This window comes from Haliaeetus leucocephalus, unplaced genomic scaffold (genome assembly GCF_000737465.1).
Source record: "Haliaeetus leucocephalus isolate CR32 unplaced genomic scaffold, Haliaeetus_leucocephalus-4.0 Scaffold306, whole genome shotgun sequence".
In the NCBI taxonomy this organism is placed as follows: Eukaryota; Metazoa; Chordata; class Aves; order Accipitriformes; family Accipitridae; genus Haliaeetus; species Haliaeetus leucocephalus.
The window spans coordinates 8065716-8086974 of NW_010972742.1; the positions used below are offsets into that span (position 1 = coordinate 8065716).

Sequence of the window (21259 nt, forward strand, 5' to 3'; positions counted from 1 at the left end):
GGTACCATGGGTGTGTACCCCAAACCCGCTCTCACAGACACAGGCGCAGTCCAGAGCCAAGGAGCTATGTTGGAGATGGTACCAGCACCCACCAAAGCTGATGGAGTGTCACCCACGGGCTTTTGCTGGGCTCAGGGACCAGCCGGCGGTGGCAGAGCTTTCCTTTCCCCCAGCAGCAGAGCTGCTGCCCCCGCAGCGAGGGATGCCGGGGAGCTTCTCCCCCACCCTGCACCCCTGCTCCCCGCTTCCCCCCAGCCCTGGCAGCGCATTTGTGTCTGCTCAGATGTTTGTATTCTCTGCAGCTGATGAAAATATTCATTATCTTGTTAGCTGCTGCGGCGGAGGAAGTTCGGATTTGCATTTCCACAGCTAATCACGCAGCACAAACAGAGCCTGTCACCCAGCAGTGCTAATTGGGCAGAGCAGCGCTGTGCCCAGGCAGGGAGCCCTCCCTCCTGCCCTTCCCACCGCCAGCGGGGATGGCAGGGGAGAAGGTGCCTGGGTCGTATGGGCACACCGTGGAGGCGAGGAGTATGACAGGGTTTCTGGAAGCGGGAGGTGGAGGAAGGCAGCGGGCATCGGGGCTCGGGGTGCATGTGTTAGCTGGGTTGGTCAACCAGTGAGAAGGAGGGCTGATCCCTGGGCAGGATGGGAGCAGGCAGTGGGATCCCAGTCCAGGAATGCTGCTGGAACACTCTGTGTGTGTGTGTGTGTGTATGGGGAGGTCACATCTCCTAGCTCTGGGGCTGGGAGGTTCTCGGGACGGGAGGTGAAGGGTCTGGGGGAATGCTTGTCCCTTGGGGAGCTGGGCTGGGACACGGGCTCCTCCTGCAAGGAGCCTGCCCTGCTGTCATCAGCCTGTGGCCCTTAGGGGACACCCACGTTCCCCCACGCAGCTGTCAGAGGGCTCAGTGAGGTCTTCAGGGTCTACCCCATGAAAAGCAGATGGTGACACCTTTGTCTCGAGTCCTGAGCATGAGGAAAGGAGAAAGGCTTGAGAGAGGGGACATGGACCCACACAGGAGAGGAGAGACTGGAGGTTGGCGTCGGGCACTTGCAGAACGAGAGCGGGGCTCTGTTCCCCTCCTGGGTTTGGCAGAGGTGCTGTGATTTGTATCCCATCCCCTCCTTGTTGCCATTCCCTTCGTGGTGCCCAGTACTGCCAAGTTCTGCCTTGGCTTCTCTGAGCTCTCAGGGCACCCGGGAGGTCTCCTCCTTTCCCCATGCTGTGGGGAGCAGTCCGTGGGATGGACTCGCTGACCTGCTAGCCTTTCCCATCTCTGACTTTTATGATACTAATTATAGCTGGTGTTATTGCATAGTTAATCTGCATTATTAAGAGATGCGGTGGAGATTGGTTTTATAATAATAATAGCTCAGATTTATAGAGTACCTTTCATCCCAGGGGGTCTTTATTGGCTTTATAGCCTTGCAGTGGTGTACAGGCTTGCAGAGAGGAATTGCTTCTCCTTCCTTCCTCATCTGATGTGGGGTGCCTGGGGCACGGGGGCTCTGCACCCACTCGGGACACATGAAAATAAGAGTTATGTTCAGCTGAAAAGAAAGAACAGAGTGAGGCGGGATGGTTTGAGGCAGTAAATTGTAGTCACCCGACTTGAAGCTGTGATAGCAGGGTTTTTCCATCATGCTATGGGCACTTCTTTGGTGGTCACCATTAGCACAGGCCATGGGTTTGTGATGCTTGCACCATGAACACCGCTCCAGCGGCACCTCTGGGGACAAGGCTGACACTTGCAAGCCCATCACTGCACTTCCTCGCTAGTGCCAGCGTTGGTCAATGGAGATTCCCCATCCAAGGACTAAATTGTCTTGACATTGACTTAGCAATGTGAATCCTTGCTCCAGGCAATGCAGTCGCGAGCAGGCACCATCATGGGGATATCTGAGCGCTCCGCAGCTATGCCAGCTGTCGAGCCATACCTGCTTCCGAGTTAGCAGCAGGGCTTGGATGCAGTCCTCGGTGCAGCAGAAAATCTTGTCTTGCTCTTTCACATCACAAGTGATCTCTCCAGAGATGGAGGATTTGCCCTTCTGCGTGTTGCAGTATAACTCGTGACTGCGTAAACCTGAAGGCAAGTGCTAGGTTTGGGCCCCATCAGTTGAACCCACTGTCCACCAAAGGTGGTGGACAAGCTATGCCGGGACCCCTCCCATCCCCTGCTGCATCCTACCCGTAGGGCACATGGGATAACCCAGGAGATCTCCTAAATCTTCCACCATACGCGGTCCCTGGACAGCGTGACCTGGCTTGGATGCTGGAGCCGTGGCTCAGTGCAGAGGAATGCAGGAGCAGGCGGTGGGGACTGACCCAGCATCACTTGCCCTCCTGCCTATCCCCCAGCGATGCTCCTTTGCTGTCGTGCTCTCACTCTGCCCAGATTGCAGCTGGGTGAGAAGGACTCTCCCATGGGCTGTTGACTTCAATAACCATTTTCTTGAGATGAAAGCTCGGGATGTTTGTGCCAGTTCATTTCTTCCCCAGCACAAGCCAAAGGAGCCTGGTGCAGGCAGAGCAGCCTGCGTGCCTGCGCCCTGGCTTGCCAGGGGATGGTGCCACTCACCAGCTGTGCCCGTACCCGTGGGCAGCAGGCAAACATCTGGAAGGTGGGATGGCACTGCCACTTGTCATCAGGCAGCCATGCAGCCCAGGTGTGACGGCCCATGAGGTGGGAGGAGGGAAGCAAAGTGGAAGGTGCTCCAAGGCACCTTGCGGAGCCCTGGAGCGGGGCTTGGCTCTCAGCATCTGCCTTTCCCCGGGAGGATGGCAAGGGGTGAGTTTGCTGCAGGTGCCCTGGCTCGCCGTGCGCATCGTTTCTTGGCTTCCGTAATTAACTTTGCACACACAAACACGACTTTGCAGATGCAGTCACAAATCCCAGCTAATTCACCATATGCTCCGGCTGCCTGACAGCACCAGGGAGCTGCCGCTTACGGATGCATCCCCAAGCGCTGCCCTGCCTGTGTGCTGCCTTCACCTTCCCTGCCTGTCCCTGGCCCCTGGGGGACACCAGGCTCTGCACAGCATCTTGCTGCAGAGCGGCTGTGATGGTCCATGCTGGCGGATTTGCTGCTGGGCAGAGCTGAGGGCTGGCCAAGCGTCCTGCATGGGCACCTTGGGCGGGCACCGGGCACCACTGGGGTCACCCCGGGCTCGGTCGATCCTGGCACAGGGATGCTGGCGCAGCTGGAACCCATGCTGGCGTACAGCAGGCCTTGTGCGGAGGGGAAGCGGGAGCATTAACTGCATTGAAATGACTTTGTCGGAGTGCCAGCATATGAAATGTGTGGTGATATTGCAGCCCTGCCACTGCCTGTGGCTGTTTTTCCTCTGCTTCTAATGACTAATAGAGAGAAGACAAAACAATTTCTATTAGTTTCTCCCACGCTGCAGTGGGTTTCTTATTTTCCAAACCTCATTAGAGTTTGTAATACCATGGTGGTAGTCAAGAGCAGTCCGAATCACCCTGGGGGGAAAGAAGAACCGAAGAGATATGATGTGCAGCCCAGTATTAACACTGCTCCTGGCTCATTTCCAAGGTCCCTCCTGATTCCTTTCCAAACTCTTATGCCTTATCTTCATCTTAAAGGTTAACGACGAAGCTTAGGAGAGGAAAAAAACATGCTTAAGATCCCAAATTGTTAAAGAGAACGGATATGTGTGCTGAGCAGAGAGCTGGGTCTGCATTTATGTTAGAAAGGCAAATATTATTTAAAAGGCAGTGCTTGCGCTTTCCAGGGCATTGCAGCTGGGGGGTGGGTTTCCCTGGAAGAGCTGCTGGTGTGAGGGGCTGCTGGTGTGCAGAGAGGCCACTGCCTTCAGGTCACCATGCCCAAATCCCATAGGAACTGGATGCAAGTCAGGCACCAGCCTCGCGCCAGTTCCTTGGGAAGTCCCAGCGTGTAGTCCTGGCTCCTCTGCAGCCAGTGGGAGTTCTGCATTTGTTGCCTTGTCAGAAGTAATAATAATGAAAGCGCCAGGCACAGAGCTGCTTGAGCAACACTCGGGAAATGATTGCAAATAGCACCCAAACAACCCGCGCAAGAGGACCCACAGCCTTGGCTCAGCTCGTCACTGAAATAATCATTCAGAGGAGGTGTCCAGCCTGGCTCTGGGTTGCTCAGGCTCAGAAAAACTGTCCCCATAGAGAAACCATCCCCAGATGATCTTGCAGTGGCCACAACCTGGTGGGCAGAAGCTCCGTGAGCTGCTCCAGGAGCTCTGTCTGTCTTCTCCATCCAAATCGTTAAAAGGCTGAAAGTTGCTGAGCTTATGGAAGCCGACGAGGTCAGACCCTTCGGTTGTCAGCGATGGCGAAGCTAATGGAGGGAGACACGTTGAAGAGCAGATACATGGAGCAAGACACGGACCCTCCTGGCAGACGCTAAGCAGCGCCAGCCCTTTGCAAATGGGTAGATTTCTTATCAGCCGCATCAGCTATTGGGCATTTCCCAGACCTTCCAGACAAGGAGGGATGGCACACGGCTCAGATATGTCCTCCTGGCCCTGCCACCGGGTTGCAGGCTTAGGATAAGGCTGTTGAGGCCAAACCCCAGCCATATGTGGGCAGTGGTGGAGCCACTGCCTATCTCGCTGGTGAGATCAGCCGAACACTTGATGCAGAGCCACGCAGGGAGAAAGGCTTTGGCCACTTGCTCGTTTGCTTTGCCCCTGCAGAAGGAGAGAATCAGAGGGGGGTGTGTGGAAGGGCTTGTTCTGGGTGATGATGCACCTGTGACATGATGCACCTAAGTGATGTGATACACCTAGGTGACATGATTCGTGCAGGACAGTAGGAAGGAGATAGCAACTTAAAGATGCAAAGTGTTGGGTCAGACATATGCTGGGTTGTATTTCATCAGCTTCCTTGCTGCTTTTCCAAGCAAGCAGTCCAGGAAATGAGCAGATCTCCAGCAGTAAATGCAAAGAGCTTGGAGCCTGCTCCATCAGAGGGAAGAGACTGTCGGTGGACTATTTTGGGTTCTGGTCCTGATGCAGCTAAGAGATCTTCCCCATGTTTGAATGTTAATGATGGCAGCCTCTGCACCAAGTCATGTCTCCCAGCTCATATGCACTGGCCTCCATCAGGTTTCACTCTCTGCAAGTGTGGGCTTCCAGGAGCAACTTGTGCTAGAGTTACAGGCAAACAAGAGACAGGTTGCCACTCTTTTCTCTTTCTCCAGCCACAGGCGTGTCCGCTTTTTTTTCTTCACTCTTTCACTCAGACATGGGGTTTTTTGAGTTTTCTTAAAACTTCTTGCAGAAAATCACATTTAAGCTTAGCTTAAGCATGGGAAATTTCAATCCCAAAGGGAATAATCCATATATTTGCAAAGTTCTGTAAGGGGCTGAAAACTAGAGCTTCGCATGGGATTCCTCTTGCAGCCCCAACTCTGTAATTAAGGCATAAATCCAGCTCTGCGTGCCTGCGCTCTGCCTGCTGCACAGGCGCCAGGCGTTGCTGTGGGAACCGTAACTTTCCAAATTTGTTTTTACTCGCCACTCCGTTTCAGCCTGTTCCCAACAGGCACTCCGGAGGAAGAAAGATCCACAGCCTACCGCAGGATTTCACCCACAGGAGACATGCTTTACTGGAACAAATAAATAGCTGTATAATGGGGAGCGGGATGGGAAGGACAATAAAGGGTGATAAATGGGCACTGAAGATGTCACCAGGACCCGGCATCGTGAGAGCCAGCAGCTGGGAGAGGCTGGGGAGCCTCTTGGGGTCCCTCCACATGGCCACGGGCACTCCACCTGAGCTGTGTTGCTTTTGCTGGCCAGAGCCACGTGCTGGTGGTGGACCTCCTCCAGCAGCACGTCCCCTCACCAGCTGCCTACTCTGGGGCTCACTGGGTGCAGGAGGGAGATCTCTGCTCCTATCCCTCATGGCTTCTTCCTCTCCCCATCTCAAAGCAGATTCCTGTGTGTTTCCTTTAAAAATGGCTGCAGGAGAGGATGCACTTTTTCTCTGTGATGGTGAATATCATGTTTACCATCAGTGCCATGGTGATGGGCACTGCTGGCTGAGTTTCCCTGAGTGCTTGGTGGCATCGCCAGGGCTGTGTGGACCAGAGGAGGACTTTAGTGTTTGGGGGGGATGTTTGGAGATGATCTGTAGGAAAATCAGGTTGGAATGGTCCAATGTTGGCAGAGCATGATGCTGATGGACACAGGCATGCGACTCCCGGAGGGGGAGTCCTGCTGCTGGCTTGGGCTCGGGCATGAGCAGAGTGGAGAGTCGAGTTATTGGTTCAACAGCTGAAGTAGAACACCAGCAGCGGCATGCTTTGGATTACCGTGAAATGAGTTTGATGTTCTGGTGTGCTAATGGAGAATAGGAAACCGGTCGCAGTCTGCGTTGAGACTTGCCTTTAGCTATCAGGGAGGCGCAGGACCCTCCCAGGAGGCACGGAGGTAGTGGAAGCACAGTGGTAGCAACTATTCGTCTTCCTCCATCTATTCTGTACTTAAAAGAAACAAGAACCTAAAAAATCTCTGCTCAGATTCTGCAACAGGTTCAAGCAGAGTTGACAAATACCTTTGGGTCAACTGAATTCCTGTTTCACGGTGAATAAACTATTCACTGGGAAGGAATCCCCTTCCCTGCTTCTGCTGGCTCCGGGCAGCAGCGCTGCTCCCACCACCCACGTCCTTCTGTCCAGTTGTCACTGCTGTCCCAGGTCTTAAAGTCCCATGTCCAGATGCCATTTGCTGGCTGTCACCATCACTGTGCCACGGCTGGGGTCCCTGCACAGCACTACGCCCCGGTGGCACAGGCACTAGTGGGGTTTGCAGCTCCTGCTCCCATCCACAGTCCCTGGCAATAGCCACCACCCTTTGCCCGGTCCCACAGCTCTGGCTGTCCCCTCCCACGCTTTGGTGTCCCCAAATAGAGCACGACGAGGGAAGAGGAGCCCCGGTGACGCCACCGAGGGCCTCCCGCAGCAGTGCCGGCGTGGCGCCGCGATTAGTATTCCAGTGCAGGGATCAAAGAGCCGCCGAGACGGAGCCCACGGCGTTTCGCCGGCGTTGGCTGAGCCCTTTTCAACACCTCCCCATTACAGAGCAGGTGACTTCACCGCCACGCAGCCCCAGCCCCGCGGGAGAAGTGGAGCAGGGAGCGTGGGAAGGGGGGTCCCAGTCGCTCCAAGCCCCACAGAGGGTTTTGGGGCTTGGTCCGAGGGTGCGTGGAGGGGATGGTGCTGAGCACCGTGCACACAGGCACGTTGCGCCAGCCCCGAGGAGCACCGTGCGTGCCCGCAGGCACTGCTGCCCCAGCGCTGGCATGATTTACCTCCCCGAAACACCTCAATTTAAATGCTAATTCTCCCTGAACCAAGGGGGGAAGGCAGCTATTGAATATTGTCAGGCTGTTTATTGCTGGCACTGAAGTGGGGCACATTGGGGATGCGGCAGGGAGGGACTGGCAGCGGGGGGACAGGTCTCATCTGCAGCATCAGGGCCGATGGAGGGATGGGGGTGATGGCTGTGGCCGCACCAGAGGGATTCGGGGGGCACGGGCAGCTCCGGGTTGGTGCTCTCCTCTCTTCCCGCAGCCCAGTCCGGCCACACATTGTTGCAAACCGTGGTTAGGGCTGAAATTGGGGAGCTGGAGGGGGCTTCAGGGCCTGGCAAAACCTGACTGGTCTCTCCTCTTTATCCTGCCTCATTATACATGAGTAGGGCCTCACTAAAATTAATGACCAGTAAATTTGGAGTAAGTAACGGCTACTTCAGAGGGTTTTCATTAAGCCTTTATAATTCACCGGTGCCTGAGGTCATGGAGACACGTGGGGGGAGATTTACAGTGTGCTTACCTTCTCCAAAGTGGCTGTGGAAACAGGACACCCTCTTTTCTGTCTCCCAGTGACTCTAGATCAATTTTTTTTTGGTGATGACAAGCTAAAAAGAAGCTCTTTCTGAATGTCCACATGCCAGATGCGGGCTGGGCTCTTGTGAGCTTGCAGCCACCGCAGCAGAAAAGCTCCTCCAAAGAAAAGTTGGGTCAAAAGCTGGCACTAAATAACCTCAGATCCATCTTGTTCTCCCCCAAGCCATTGCAGGACAGAAAGAAGTAAGATTAATAAATTATTCTTGCCAGAGAAGGCGTCCTTTCAGACTTGCATAGCAGAAAGCGCAGTCCTCGCATAGTCACTTTGCTGAACATAAGCACGCTGGATGATAATGTGATTAACATTTGTAGCTGTGCCGGCTCAGATAAGGGTAATTAAATCTCACGCTTCAGGGCATCAGCTAATCACTTGTGGGGTCATTTTATATATATTTTTTTTTTTTACCCCTTCATGAATATATTTGCCCGGTTGCTGCGAAGCAAGGTATGCGTCCGCTGCCAGTGGTGGATGGAGACAGGATGCCCCAAGCCAGTTGATGCTTGGATTTGCAGTGGGAGTTGTCCAGTGGCAAGGAGGGTCTCTGAAAGGGTCAGTGGGCAGCGTCCAGTCTCAAGGCTGTGTCCTTTGGGAGTGAAGTGCAAGGGAAGGAAGCCACAGCCGGCTGAGCCAAGGAGGAGAAGCTGCTCCTTCACTCAACGGTGTTGCTAACAGAAAAATGAAATGAATGTGAGTCACCAGCTGATCTTTCACTACTGTGGGCCAAAATCCTACTGTGAGCTTGGCCCTAGCTTTCAGTATCTTGACAAGGGGACGAGGTGCCCCAGAGCTCAGCAGAATCATGACATGGACCAGGACCCGGCGGCCATGGCCCCATCCAGGTGGACCACAGCATTCCAGCTCCTCCCCAGTGCCTGCACTGGGCTCTCCTGCTCCCCTAAAACCCCCCATTCGCTCAGGGATGCTGTGGGATGCTGATCCTTTTGGATGCTTCCCATCAGCTGTGTGAGATGATACCAGCACTGCAGAGCACAGCAATGCAGCCCTACGCTGCACTGTGCCATGGATATATTGCTTGACCTTGGGTGTATTATTTAAGGTCAGATTCCCTGAAAACACCTCTAGTTTTTGTGCCAAGTTTCAGAAGGACAGGAGGACACTGGCACAGCGGGCTCTCACTGCCTGAGCCCTCCTCCTGGTACCTGAGCAGCTGCTAATTGCCTTTACCCCACCAGCACCCTGAGACAGAGGGAGCTCCTGTCTGTTACCTGTGTCACCGGAGGCAACGGGTACATTTTATGACTTGGCCAAGGTTGCACAAAGCGTCCATCAAAGCCAGGATTTTCAGCTCGGTTCAATCCAGTCGACTGCCTTCCTCCTCAGCCCGCCCTGCCAGTACGAGAGCTCAGTAGAGCCTTTGGCCATTTGACCTTTCCCAGCATCAAGACTTGTTTGTCTGGAAGTCAGCTCCCTCTCAAGGCAGGGATGTACTCTGGGTCGGATGCTAGTGGGGACTGATGCTGCAAGGGAGAAGCAGCATTTCCTTATATAATGACTCAGTATCTGCAAAATGCCCCAAGAGATGTGCAGCTCCCTTCCAGGAGGGCACTGCAAGTCGACGAGCGGATTCAGTGTGCATCGTGCTGGAGAGAGCGGCGTGCTTGCTGCTCCTGGAAGTATTGGGCATCTGGTCCGTGAGCATCAAGGAGATGCTGGGGGGTGGAACGACAGACATGTTGTGGGGCTAGCAGGTGCTGGGAGCAGGCGGGTTTGCTGGGCTCTCTTCTGATCCCATCGGAATAAACCTGGCTCCACGGCTGGTAGGAACCGCAAGGTCACGAAAGCACTGCTGTGCCTGTAGCAAACAGCATGGCCCCCCAGGTATGAACCCGTGCGGAGGTGCCGGTGGCTCAGCCGTTCCCCAGACGGAGGCACATGTGGCTGCACATGCACAGGGATGCTGTCACATCTCTCCCCTCGTCTGTGTCCCTTCCCCTCGCACAGAGCCCGACGGCTTTGATCAGAGCTTCCAGAGAGCACAAAAGCCTGGCAAAAACTCTTTTTTTGTGCCTCTACGGTGAGCAGGGCTGCGAGCGGCAGGGTTATTAATAAGGCGCAGTGGAAGAGGAGCTGCAGCCCTCTGCCGGCTATGGCTCCGCAGCACACCGCCCGCCGTGCCAGCCGGGCACGCTGCGGGCAGCAGCCACCTGGCACAAGCCGGGTTTGGGTGTCCCCATCGTCTGCCCTCCCGGTTTGCCCTCCTGTGCCCGCAGACGCAGCGGGGGCTCGGCGTGGTGCCGGCTGGCAGGGCTCGGCAAAGGGGGTTGTGTCGCGCCTGGACCCTGCGCCCAGTGGGTGCTTCCCCTTGCGTGGCTTCGGCTCATCCCTGCTTTGGGGTGGCAGGGAGCTGGGGGGTGGAGGTGGGGAGGGAGGGAGGAGGTGCAGGAGGAGTTTGGTAGCAAAAATCCATCATCAAAGTGCTCCTGAAGTCCTGCCTTGTACCGCTGCTGCCTCCCATTACGGGGGCACGTTGTGGACACGTGCCGGTGTGTATGTCCACGCCTTGACTCGCGCTTGCCCCTTGTTTTTCCTCAACCTTTCGACTGCGGAGCAGTTAAAGCAAACGGCGTTACAGCAAGCAGCACCGCAGAGCATGGCTTTTCAGTAAATACCTTTTCATAGAGGCGTCAGCTCTGAGCAGCAGCTACTGCATGCGCGTTCCCCTTGCACTGCTGTGCATCTCCTCCAGCTTCTCCCTCCTTAGCTGCCCGTGCATGGACCAGCAGCCCCCGGGGGCTGTCCTGCCACCCACGTGAGCCGAGCTTATGCCCAGGGACAGCCGGTCTGCAGGCTCATGGCACAGGCGGGTGTTGGTGAGATGGTCTCGGTGGGTTTGCATGGGGAGAAAAGGGGATGCTGTTTCTTTGTATCTTCTCAGCCCCCTGCCCTGGTGCAGGGCACCGGGTTAACACAGTCTTCTGGTGTCTGCCAAGCCACGTGTTTCTGTCCCCTGGGTCTGAGCTTTTCTGGCACTGCTAGGTCTGTCCCCTCGTGCAAGGCGGTGGGCGCCACCAGCCAGTGTCATTGTCCTCCTGGGCATCCCCTCTTGGCCCTCTCGGAGGTGGGATGCGGGGCTGGGCAGGCCTCTGGCGTGACCCACTTGTCCCTTGCGCTCGCCCCGGGGTGCAGGGTGCGGGGCTGACCCATCAGGAAGGGGAAGGTCCCCGTGCTCCGGGGTGGCAGGCAGGATCGGCACAGCCGTATCCCGCTTTCCTGGTGCAGCATTGCGCTTCTCCGGGGCTTTGGGGTTTGGTAGCGCTTGCTGATGCTTTTCTCCCTTTTCTGCTGAGGCAGAGCAGCAGACACCAACACGCTCCTTCCCATGTTCCCTACCGCCTTGACTCATTTTCCAGCCCCTGCTTACCACCACCCACACAGCTCCTGGCTCCAGCAGTAATTGCAGTTCCCCATTTGCATCGCTAAGACCGCAAAGGGCTCAGAACAGCAAAGCACTGCTCTGCCACGGGGATCCCGTGCCCAGCGTGATCAATAGGAGATTTGTGAGCACATGTGTGAGCGAGAGGCTTTTCCCCTCAGACAAATAAATCACTTTTTCGCCAGCAGTGCCTAAAGTGAAGCTCCTGAGACGCAATCGGGTGCCGGCAGCTTTGACAAAGGGGTGCAGCGTGAAGGCAGGCTGCTGCCTGGCGGCAGGGCTGCCTGCGCAGCCATGCTTGGCCCCACTCATGCGTCCCCTCCTGCGGCTGCTCGTCCCGCTGCTCCTCAGCCGCCTCGGGATCAGGAGCATCCCCAGGCTGGTCGCACAGGTCTATGGCTTCCTGCTCGCCACCGGTACAGGTTGCACTGGCCATATCCTGGCCCTGGACCAGCAGGAGGGCCCAGGGAAGTGCTCCACCAGCCTGGCGTCTTCACCGCAGAGGTGAAGGTGGCCAAGGTGTCCCCACTTGCTAGATGATCATGGGATGATGGAGCATCCCCCCCAGGAATGGGCTGTGGGGGTAAAACCGCAGGAGTAGAAGAGGTGAAAGAGGAGTGAAACCAGCAGCTGTTTAAAGGAAAATCTATTCAGAAAAATGCAGCTGGGGCAGGTGGTGCCAGCCTAAGCCTCCCTCAGCTTGTGGGGCTGACCTAATTTTGCAGGAACGTCCCTTTATTTTTGCTCCGCTGCCCTTTTGTCTGTGCATCGCAAGGACGCAGAGCCTCCTGGCCTATATTTTGGCTGTAAGATCAATATTTAAAATCCCCCCTCCTGTTTCCTTTGCGCAGGCGCGAGGCGTTTTGCTTGCTGGGGGAGGCTTGTCTCCCAGAGACCTGTCTGTTCACCATTTCAAATAATTTCCCCGCTATCGTTGTTCTAGAAACAATTCATTAGGGGCCTATTATACAATGTTATACCTGCCAAGGTTAGAAAAGATCCTGCATGTGTGGTAAAATTGCACCGTGAGCTGCACGCGCCGGCTTTTTTTTGGTGTCTGTCTATGAATGTACTTTTCCCTCCTTTCAGAGTCAGTCATCTGGGGGCAAAGCTGTGGGGGTGATGATGCTGCCTGGGGTGGGGAGCCCCAGCAGGGCTTTGTCTGGTGCTTGGTCATGGTCCCGTACTGGGAAGATGCTGCAGGTGGTGGAAAGGTGCAGTTTTGGGGTGTAGCAGCTGTTCCTCTCTCTCCTCGCCGCTGTCAGCCCCCTCTCCAGTGGCACACTTTGAAAATCTGGGCCAAAACCAGTGGCTGCATCCCCAGGCTGAAAACAGTCCCACATTGCCAGAGAGCTAATGGAGCCGCCATGCCTGGGGAGCTCGTTAAGCATCACCTCAGAGGGCTGCACAGCCAGGGGTAGCTGGTGGTGGAGGCTGCAAACCCCATCCCGTTAGGTCTCCTGCTCGGAGGAGATGTCCCTCACCCTTCTGAGCCATCCATCCCCGTGCCGCTGGGGCGGCTCAGCCCCCCTGCCCGGCCATGGCCTGCATCGTTGCTTTGCAGTTGTCTTCTTCTCTCTGCAGGGAGAATAACTTCATCAAGGACTTCCCCCAGCTGGCCGACGGCCTCATGGTGATCCCATTGCCCGTGGAGGAGCAGTGCCGCGGCGTCCTCTCGGAGCCCCTTCCTGACCTCCAGCTTCTCACCGGTACGAGCTGCCCCCGGGCTTAGCCCCTGCTGGGGTGAGCACAGGAGCAAGAACCCCTTCTCCCACCCTGGATCCCAGCATGGTCCTTGAGGGCCATCAGCACCGCTGGCATCTCGGGGTCCTTTGTGGCATCCCTCCTGTGTACCTGGGGCAGAAATAGCCTATGGGCCGTGCAAGTCCGCCCCGGCACAGCAAGGCAGCATCTCCACCCCTGCGAGCTCCAGGCAGCCGCAGCCATCGCAGTGCTGGTCCTGCCAGCAGCCCGGGGACCCCATGGCATGACCACCAGAGGAGGCTACCATCCCTGCTACTGCCCCGTTTCTCACCCCTGTGGCATGTCGCAAAGCAATTGCTTGGTGTGAGCATTAAGCATTTCCCGGAGCGTGGCCGCCGGGTTGGCAGGGGCTGAGCATCGGCTCTTCCTTTGCAGGCGACATCAAGTATGACGAGGCGATGGGCTACCCCATGGTGCAGCACTGGCGGGTCAGGAGCAACCTCTACAGGGTGAAGCTCAGCTCCATCACCCTCTCTGCAGGTGAGGGCTTCTAGCGGCAGGGAGACGTGTGTCTATGTGGGTGGGTGGGTGGTGGTTTTCTGCCCCAAGGCACAGTCATGCCAAGCATCTCACCAGCATTTCCCACCTCCAGGCTCTGCTCAGGCAGTAACTCGCGCTCCCAGCGCTGCTGCAGAGGCAGGCAGAGAGATTGTCTTCCTTTTTACAGGGGGGGAAACTGAGGCAGGGAGTTTGTGCAGCTCAGTCGCACAAACCAAGCACTGGAGTCAGAGCCAGGATCAAGCTAATAAGCAACAGTGCGGGGAGGTTTCATGTGAGGGTGGCTGTGTATACGTGTATGTATGAAAAACAGTAAGTTCTTGAAAAAATGTGGTTTCAAAAGGACCCAAAGCATTTGTAAATGCGGGTCATATAAAGCAGGGAGTCGCAGATGAAGAAGGGGTGGGCGGGAGGATCCTGCAAACGTCAAAACATTTCACTTCCACGTTTTTATAGCTACACATTTTGTTTCAGAAATGCTGAAACGTTTTGTTGCGACCTGAAATGTTTTGCCTTTTCATTTCAAAACAGCTTTTTTTTTATTTAAAAATCAACCTGTTTTTAAATGGAGAAAGGAAAAAAAAAAAAAAGATTTAGTGCAGACAGGCTGCACAGCCCCAGAACGAAATAACCTGCTTGGAGCTGAACAAAATATTTGGGTTCAGCTCAGAATGAGTTCTTCTAGCTTTTTTATTAAACCAACCTTCTCTTTCAATAAACCAACCAACCAACCAGCCAGATAACCTCATTTTGGTGAGAGTTATGACATATTTTCTTGCAGTATTTTTTCAGTTCCACCACTGAACCAAAGCGATATCAGCCAGCTCTAAATGATGCCAAGGTGCTGTGTAGTCACCGATGCCTCCACGATATTTCATCTCCGTAGAGCAGTGAGGGTCCATGTTCTTGTCCCACGCCAGCAGTCCCTGCTGTCTGCACAGGCGCTGCAGGGCGTTGCTCAGGAGATGCCCTGACCCTTGCACACCCACGGACCTGCCATCAACCCAGCCCCGTGTGTCCCTCTAGGCCATCTCCAGCTTTCCTAAAAACAGTTACCAGTTGTGCAGGGTATTTACACTGGGGATGGTCTGCAGCGCAATCTGTAATAAATTCGTCCTTACACCAGGAGAATATCTCTGGTTAGGGTTACTGCAAAGCAAAGGCCAAGCACATCCTCTGAGGAGAGCGTTGATGATGTGCCAGCAGCCTGAAACACGGGCTGGAGCTGGCAGGAGGCTGTTTGTGTGTTTGTGTTTGTGTGTGTGTGTGTGCGCACGCATGCACATGCGTTCACGTGCACATCCCTGTAAAATGATTTGAGAAATCTTGTAGGGAGAGGAATCACAGGATGCGAGAGCCACAGCCCAGGGTAAACAGCAGGTTGTGGATTCCAAAGGATCATGTAGACCATGGAGGCAAGAGAGGAGGAACTGCGCTTTGCACCCATGTGGGGACTTGTGTGTCTTGAGCAGAGGATCTTCTGGGCGTCCTTCCCCCCGGGCTGTGGCTGGCAGCCCTGGCTGGCCGACCTGCCGATCCCCTGCCTCCCTCCCACAGGCTTTGCAAACATCCTGAAGATCCTGAATAAGGACAGCAGCCGGGAGGAGCTGCTCTCCTTCATCCAGCAGTTTGGCTCTCACTACATCGCGGAGGCACTGTATGGCTCCGAGTTCAGCTGCACCATCCACTTCCCCAGCAAGAAGGTCCAGCAGCAGCTCTGGCTCCAGTACCAGAAAGGTGAGGAGGGCGGCGGGAACGTGCAGGGGCACAAATGCCAGTTATCGTTCGTGCTGTTTTCCATCCGTCAGCCCCTCTCCCCTGTGCATACACTGTCATTGTGCCGGTTAGTGGGCACAGACAGGAGACTGGTCCCAAACTGAGTACCCAGCGGCAGGAGACAGTGGCACGCGTCTGTGGGCAGCATCCCTGAGCCAGGTGAACCCATCCTTCCTGCTCCTGCCCTTCAGCAGCCGCACTCCGGCTCCATCCTTCCTCAGGGTGACCTGCTTCACCACCTGCCCCCAGTCCCACCACAGTGGCCCCCACGCACCGAGGGTGCTTGGGGTCGGGTGATGGAGATGTGACATAATTGAGCTGTCTCAGAATGGGTTCGTTTTATTGCTTGTGACAATGACGGTCTTTAAGGAAGTGTATTAAATCAATAGCAGACTCATTGTGCTACACCATAAATAACGAGACACATCATTAAACAGGGCAATAAACTTCAGGACTTTGAAGTAATACAATTAGGTTATGTTTATAAAAACTCCCTTATCGCTGTAGCCTTCCATTTGCCAATTCATCTCTCTCCTCCAGGGAGCTGGGGATATTCCCTGGGTCTGATATTTTTCTGTTGAAAAAAATCTGTGGTGTTTCATAGGACCCGTAGTAGGGATGATGGTAATGGATGTCATCAAGCCGCTTGCATCCTGCCCCATGGGCACTGCTGAGAGTGGCCTTGTTTCATGGAAGCCAGCGGATGGAGGTGTGCTCCCGCCCGCCACCTCCATTGCTTTCTGCTCATTTTTTTTCTCTGTCTTCCCAGTGCAGCTCGCCTTGTAAGTGTATTTATAACACCCTGTACTCGTTTGTTTGAGTTTTAAATAGTGACAAATGCAGTTTGCCATAGCAATGCCCCTGTTTAGCAGGAGAAAGCATCATGGAGGTGTGTTGTTAACATACTCGCGATCTTATTAATCATTTGAGCACAGTCCCTGCAATCTCCGGGCAAATGTGTCAGTGGGGAGCAGACCTGGAGTGGCTCCATGGTCCCAGCACCATCACCGCAGATGCAGGGTTTCTCCGGAGATGCCGGGTGGGAATGAGAGGCGGCTGCTGCAGTCTGAGCCCGGCATGAGCATCGCCGCTGTTTCACGGTGCCGGGGCCAGAGGGGAGATGAACAGTGGCAACATTTGGTCCGGTGGTGAAATATCTCCCGTTTCTAAGCCCCCACCTTCCCCCCAGCCAGGGGCAGAGGTGGTTTCCAGGGCTCAACTGCAAAGCCCCATGGTGGCGCAGGGCCTGAAGGCGAGCAGTGCCTCGCTGACAGAATAATTTCCTTTTTAGTCCATGGTATGCAGCTGGCCGAGGCGGGCTCCCTCACTCCCCACCCGCGTCCCGCCTGTGCCCCGGGAGCCGTGCCCGCCCTGTGTCGCTCGCAGGGCTGCTGGAGGCATCCGGAGCATCCTTCCCCACCACCTGGGAAGCACCAAGGCGCTGGTGGGACTCCAGGCATCCCCGGGGGTTTTGCATGTCATGCCTGGACATAAGCATTTAATTTCTGACTGTGCAGCATTTGGGCACCAGGTGCTGGCTCCGACCTTGTTCTTTGTGCGTGGCTCCATCTGTGGCTTCAGTAGCTGGTGGGGTTGGTGAGGTTGAACTTTGTGTCTGTCGGTACTGCAGAGGGGACCAGCGTAGTACTTAGCTCTTTGATGGCCAGAAAATGCTCTTGGAAGGACATCAAGGATGTGCAGGGCTTTTGCCAGTACTGGGGGAGATGGGCTCTGTGGACAGAAAGGTGTCACAGGAAACCCAGGGCTCTCTCCTGGAGAAACCCCCAGTTAGCTAAGAGAAAGAGCTTGCTGTTTATGGAAGATGGATTTTACTCCCAGCTTCTCCACTGATTTACCCTCATTTTGCCAGTGACATAAGGAGGATCTGTATAAACAGCTCCAGCTAGACAGTTCTGGATGCCTTCTCTGCTCAGAAACAGCTCTGGCCCGCCGGGCTCCCTGCTGCTAGCCAGCCCGTTTCCGAACTGCTCAGAGAGCGCACATATGCATCATCTCTAATAAATACAAAAGTAAGGCCAGAATAACTGTAATTTGTTAGCGAACAAAGCAGGTCAGAAGAGGAGGGGGAGAGGAGAGTCTCAAGCTAATTGGAACAGCACCAACTATGATAAAAATGCACATTGCGGCATGTTTGCAGCATCGCACAAAATTATTTTAATATTTTAATCAACTTCATAAATCAATCGGCAGGCCTCAGGAGGAGGCCTCCACCAATAAAGCACACAATCTGCGCATCGAGCCCTAATTGAAAACATGGTCTCGAAGAGGAGACCGCGCTGCTGGCAGCCGGACTCCTTGTAAAAGCGCCAGGCCAGGCGCTGGCTCTCTGCCGAGGCTGGAGCAGCCCAAATGCCGCGCTCGCAGCCGGCCCAGGAGCCTGTGACGTAGGTCGGTGTCTGCGGAGCTCTTCCTCCAGCCTAACGGAGGAGAAAGTGATCGGGCTTTCACCAGGTCCAGAAGAAAGTTGGTGCCTTCTCACTGCCTGGACCCACCGGCCTGCCAGGATGGACAGGCTGCGGGCACCGCTGGCGTTTGCAGGCTGCTTTGCCTGTAGAAATGCAATATGTTGCCCTTCCTCCTGCAGGTGGAAAAGGTGTGTGCTGGGGGGGAGGCGAGGGAGCCTCCCACCCTTGTTCCTAAGGATTTCAAGGAGTGAATCCTGCAAACAAGCGGCAGAGAGGCACGGAGGCACGGCTGCCTGCCCACGCGGCTGCGGCACACCGAGCACCGCACTTCTTCCAGGGCAGATGTGGAAACATCCCCCAGGCTCCCTCCCAGGAACTGCGTTAGCCCGTGAGCAAAGCAAACACCAATTTTATTTCACGCAGAGTGATTAAAAGCCCATTTTTTGGGCTGCTTGCTCTGGGTCTGTGCAGCCAAGCAATGCTTTAACTCATCAGAGTGGCCTCCAAGCAGGGACCTTGAGATTGATCTGGCCATTGATCTGTGCCACAGGAGCCCACATCGGTTTTCTCCCCCATCGAAGCCAGCATTTAATGCTGACAGCACCTCATTAAGTTCGTACCAATTGTGTGAGCATCTTCATTTGGCAGCTGAGGCAAACGCAACACCACTGGCCACCTCCTGTTGTGTGTGAGAATGTGCTGGGTCTGGCTGGGATGGAGTGAACTGGTTTCATCGCAGCCCCTGTGGTGCTGCGCTTCGGATTTGTGGCTAAACCAGTGTCGATAACACCCCAGCGTGTTGGCTGCTGCTGAGCAGTGCTTGCACAGCATGCAGGCTTCCTCTCTTTCCCACTATGTCCCCACAGCCAGTAGGCTGGGGTGGGCAAGGTGTTGGGAGGGGACACGGCCAGGACTGCTGACCCAAATTGGGCTATTCCACACCATATAATGCCATGCTCAGCAATAAAACTGGAGGTAGAGGCTGGGAGTCAACCCACCACAAAGACACAAAATGTACAGAAGGAAAGAGAGCGATCCCTCCATCCAGCAAACCCACCTGCCAGGGACCGCTTCATTCACTGATAAAGGTTTATCAGAGACCTGGTTGCTCTGTGGCCCCTTGGTCTGGCTGGACAAGGAGGAGGAGGAGGACACCTTGGTAGGGAAAGGGAAGAGCTGCTCTGATAGTAAAATCCGACAGCCCCGGTGGGATTTCCCCAAGAACTGTTCTAGCTTGCTCATTCCCACTGCAATACACAAAATGCAGAACAAATGTCTGTAAGTGCTCCAGCACTTATAGAAAATGGAGCCGTTACCAGCAGTAATGCGGAAGGTCTCATCTTGTCAAGCATTTGAGTGACAACTCTTTTCCTTCACACAGTGCAGACTAGCTGAGCCTCAGCGTGGGAGACTTCTGTTCTCCAGCTGGGAAAAGTTGGAAAAAGAAATATCGTGTCGGTGGCGTGCTGCCGCAGAGGAGCACACAGGCTTGCGGGAGCTCCTCTCGCTTGCCACCGAGGACCTGGGAGATGCGCAGCTGGGGGATTGGGAAGGGTGCTGATGTACAAGGGTGGAGGAGATTCAGAGGGTCTCACTACCCAATTGTTAGGTTGCAGTAGTGCTTTATGTCTGCAGTGAGTAAAATGTTTGTTTTTCTTACATTTCCTATGTCTAGATAAGAGTTTCCTTGGCTGCGGTTACCTGGCCATGTTGGGCACTCAGCAAGCTGAACTTTGAAAGTGGCTGCTACAGACGTGAAAGATGTTTCCTCTCAGTAACAGATAATTTCTTAAAATAGTCCATGGAGGGGCTGTGCCCTGACATGTCCTATCACACTCCCCTAAGGCTTTCTGCCCACCAGCCTCCCCAATACTTGCTTCTCTTCTCTTGGACCATACATCGTTGGTTGCATTTACCTTTAAGAGGTTACAGTTTTCATGCTTTCTTGTAAACTCAGCATTTTAGACAAAAGATCTTCATAAAATACAAGCTATATTAAGCATACAGCCTCGAGCTCTGCTAAAATAGCAGTCCATATTCTTCTGAGTAGGGTCTGTGGATCCCTTCTGTCCTCTCAAGGTCTCATTCATCTCCCTTCAGGTCTTATACTGCCGTAACACAAGTAAGATTGAACTAGTCCAAGGGAACCTTTAGTTTTTCTTTCCTAGACAACATCATGTGCATTAAGAAAGATGTAAGGCAAGCTTTGCATCTATTAAAGGAGATAATGGCTTTCCCTTATACCTGCTTGGTCAGAAGTAAAGCATACAGAATTTCCCTGTCCTTGAGATCTGTTCCTATAAACCACCGCTCTATTACCTTTGTAAGAGTCTTACTTGCTTGCAGTTTATGTCATTATATTTCTTTCAAAACCTCAGATTTTGACATTTTGTTTGGAGGAGGAAAAAACAATCTAGCTCGTTGCCATGAAATTTCGTTTAGACTAAAATATGTGGTGTGACTCAGTCTGCTAAATGACCTTATGCACTGCTCATTGCAAACCAAAATTGCCAGGCAAGTAGAGTAATTAGTTGTGCAAAATGAAATAACTTTAAATCCTCGCATTGAGTAATGACCCAGAAAAATCACTTAAGCTATACAATAGAAAAGACTTGAAGCATCTGGCTTTATTTTTATTTTTGTAGCTCTGCCCCCTTTGATTAAGAAACAGGCTCTCCCCCTCATCCCTTTAGAAACCCTGGCTGTCGGTTGCTGCCCAGAACAAATGTTCACGGCTTAGTTGCTGCTACCCTAAGACATCGTAACTTCTCATAAAACGGCAGGGTAAGTCTAACAGCACCGGCACGGCAGTTGTTCTGCAAGGATCGTATATGTTTGATAAACCAGCAACTCATATCTGTTTAAAGAGCTGCTTCATATCATCTGCGATGAGCCCAAGTGATAAAAACCTTCACCCTGATCAGCAAACCCGGCTAGGCAGCAGGACCAGGGGAGGACCTGCACATGCTGCTGATGTACCGATGCCTTTGAATGCTGTGGCAAATTGCTTAGCTCTCCTTTGGCTCCACCTAAATACACTGTTTCCAACACGATTTTTTACAGCATTTATCAAAATTATCCAGAATAATAGGTGAACCGTCACAGCAGCCCTCCTACCGGCCCCAGCAAATACATCACCTCTACAGCAGGGCAGAGCTGAGCCAGAAAGCCCCTCAATAATCCAGGGACATGGGTGATGAAGCCTTCAGCCAGGCTTCCACATCCCGTTACTGAGCGCTCGGTGCCAGTGAATTTGGACCAGACCTTTAAAACATCAGGTATCAGCTACAGTGAAAAGTAAGATATGGCCCTCGTGGGAGTATCAGTGTGAATTAAGGTACGAAACTCTTGTATTTGTTTATGAGGTGGGTAGGGAATTGTCAGATAAAGTTATATGAGACCTGCCAAGGAGATCAGATCTATCCTCCGCAACCTGACAGCATATAAGGGGTCTCATAGCCATTGTGTTCCAAAGTCTGATCCTCAC

At 54.0% G+C, this 21259-nt stretch overlaps 1 protein-coding gene across 1 annotated transcript in view; it reads left to right on the top strand.

Moving 5' to 3' along the window:
• The window catches only part of ASTN2 (astrotactin 2), a 302383-nt gene that overhangs the window by 158698 nt on the left and 122426 nt on the right, over positions 1 to 21259 (top strand). The window contains exons 13-15 of the mRNA XM_010571011.1: positions 12893 to 13017; positions 13448 to 13552; positions 15128 to 15307. Of these exons, the coding sequence (XP_010569313.1) occupies positions 12893 to 13017; positions 13448 to 13552; positions 15128 to 15307 (410 nt within the window). The remainder of the gene's footprint in view (positions 1 to 12892; positions 13018 to 13447; positions 13553 to 15127; positions 15308 to 21259) is intronic.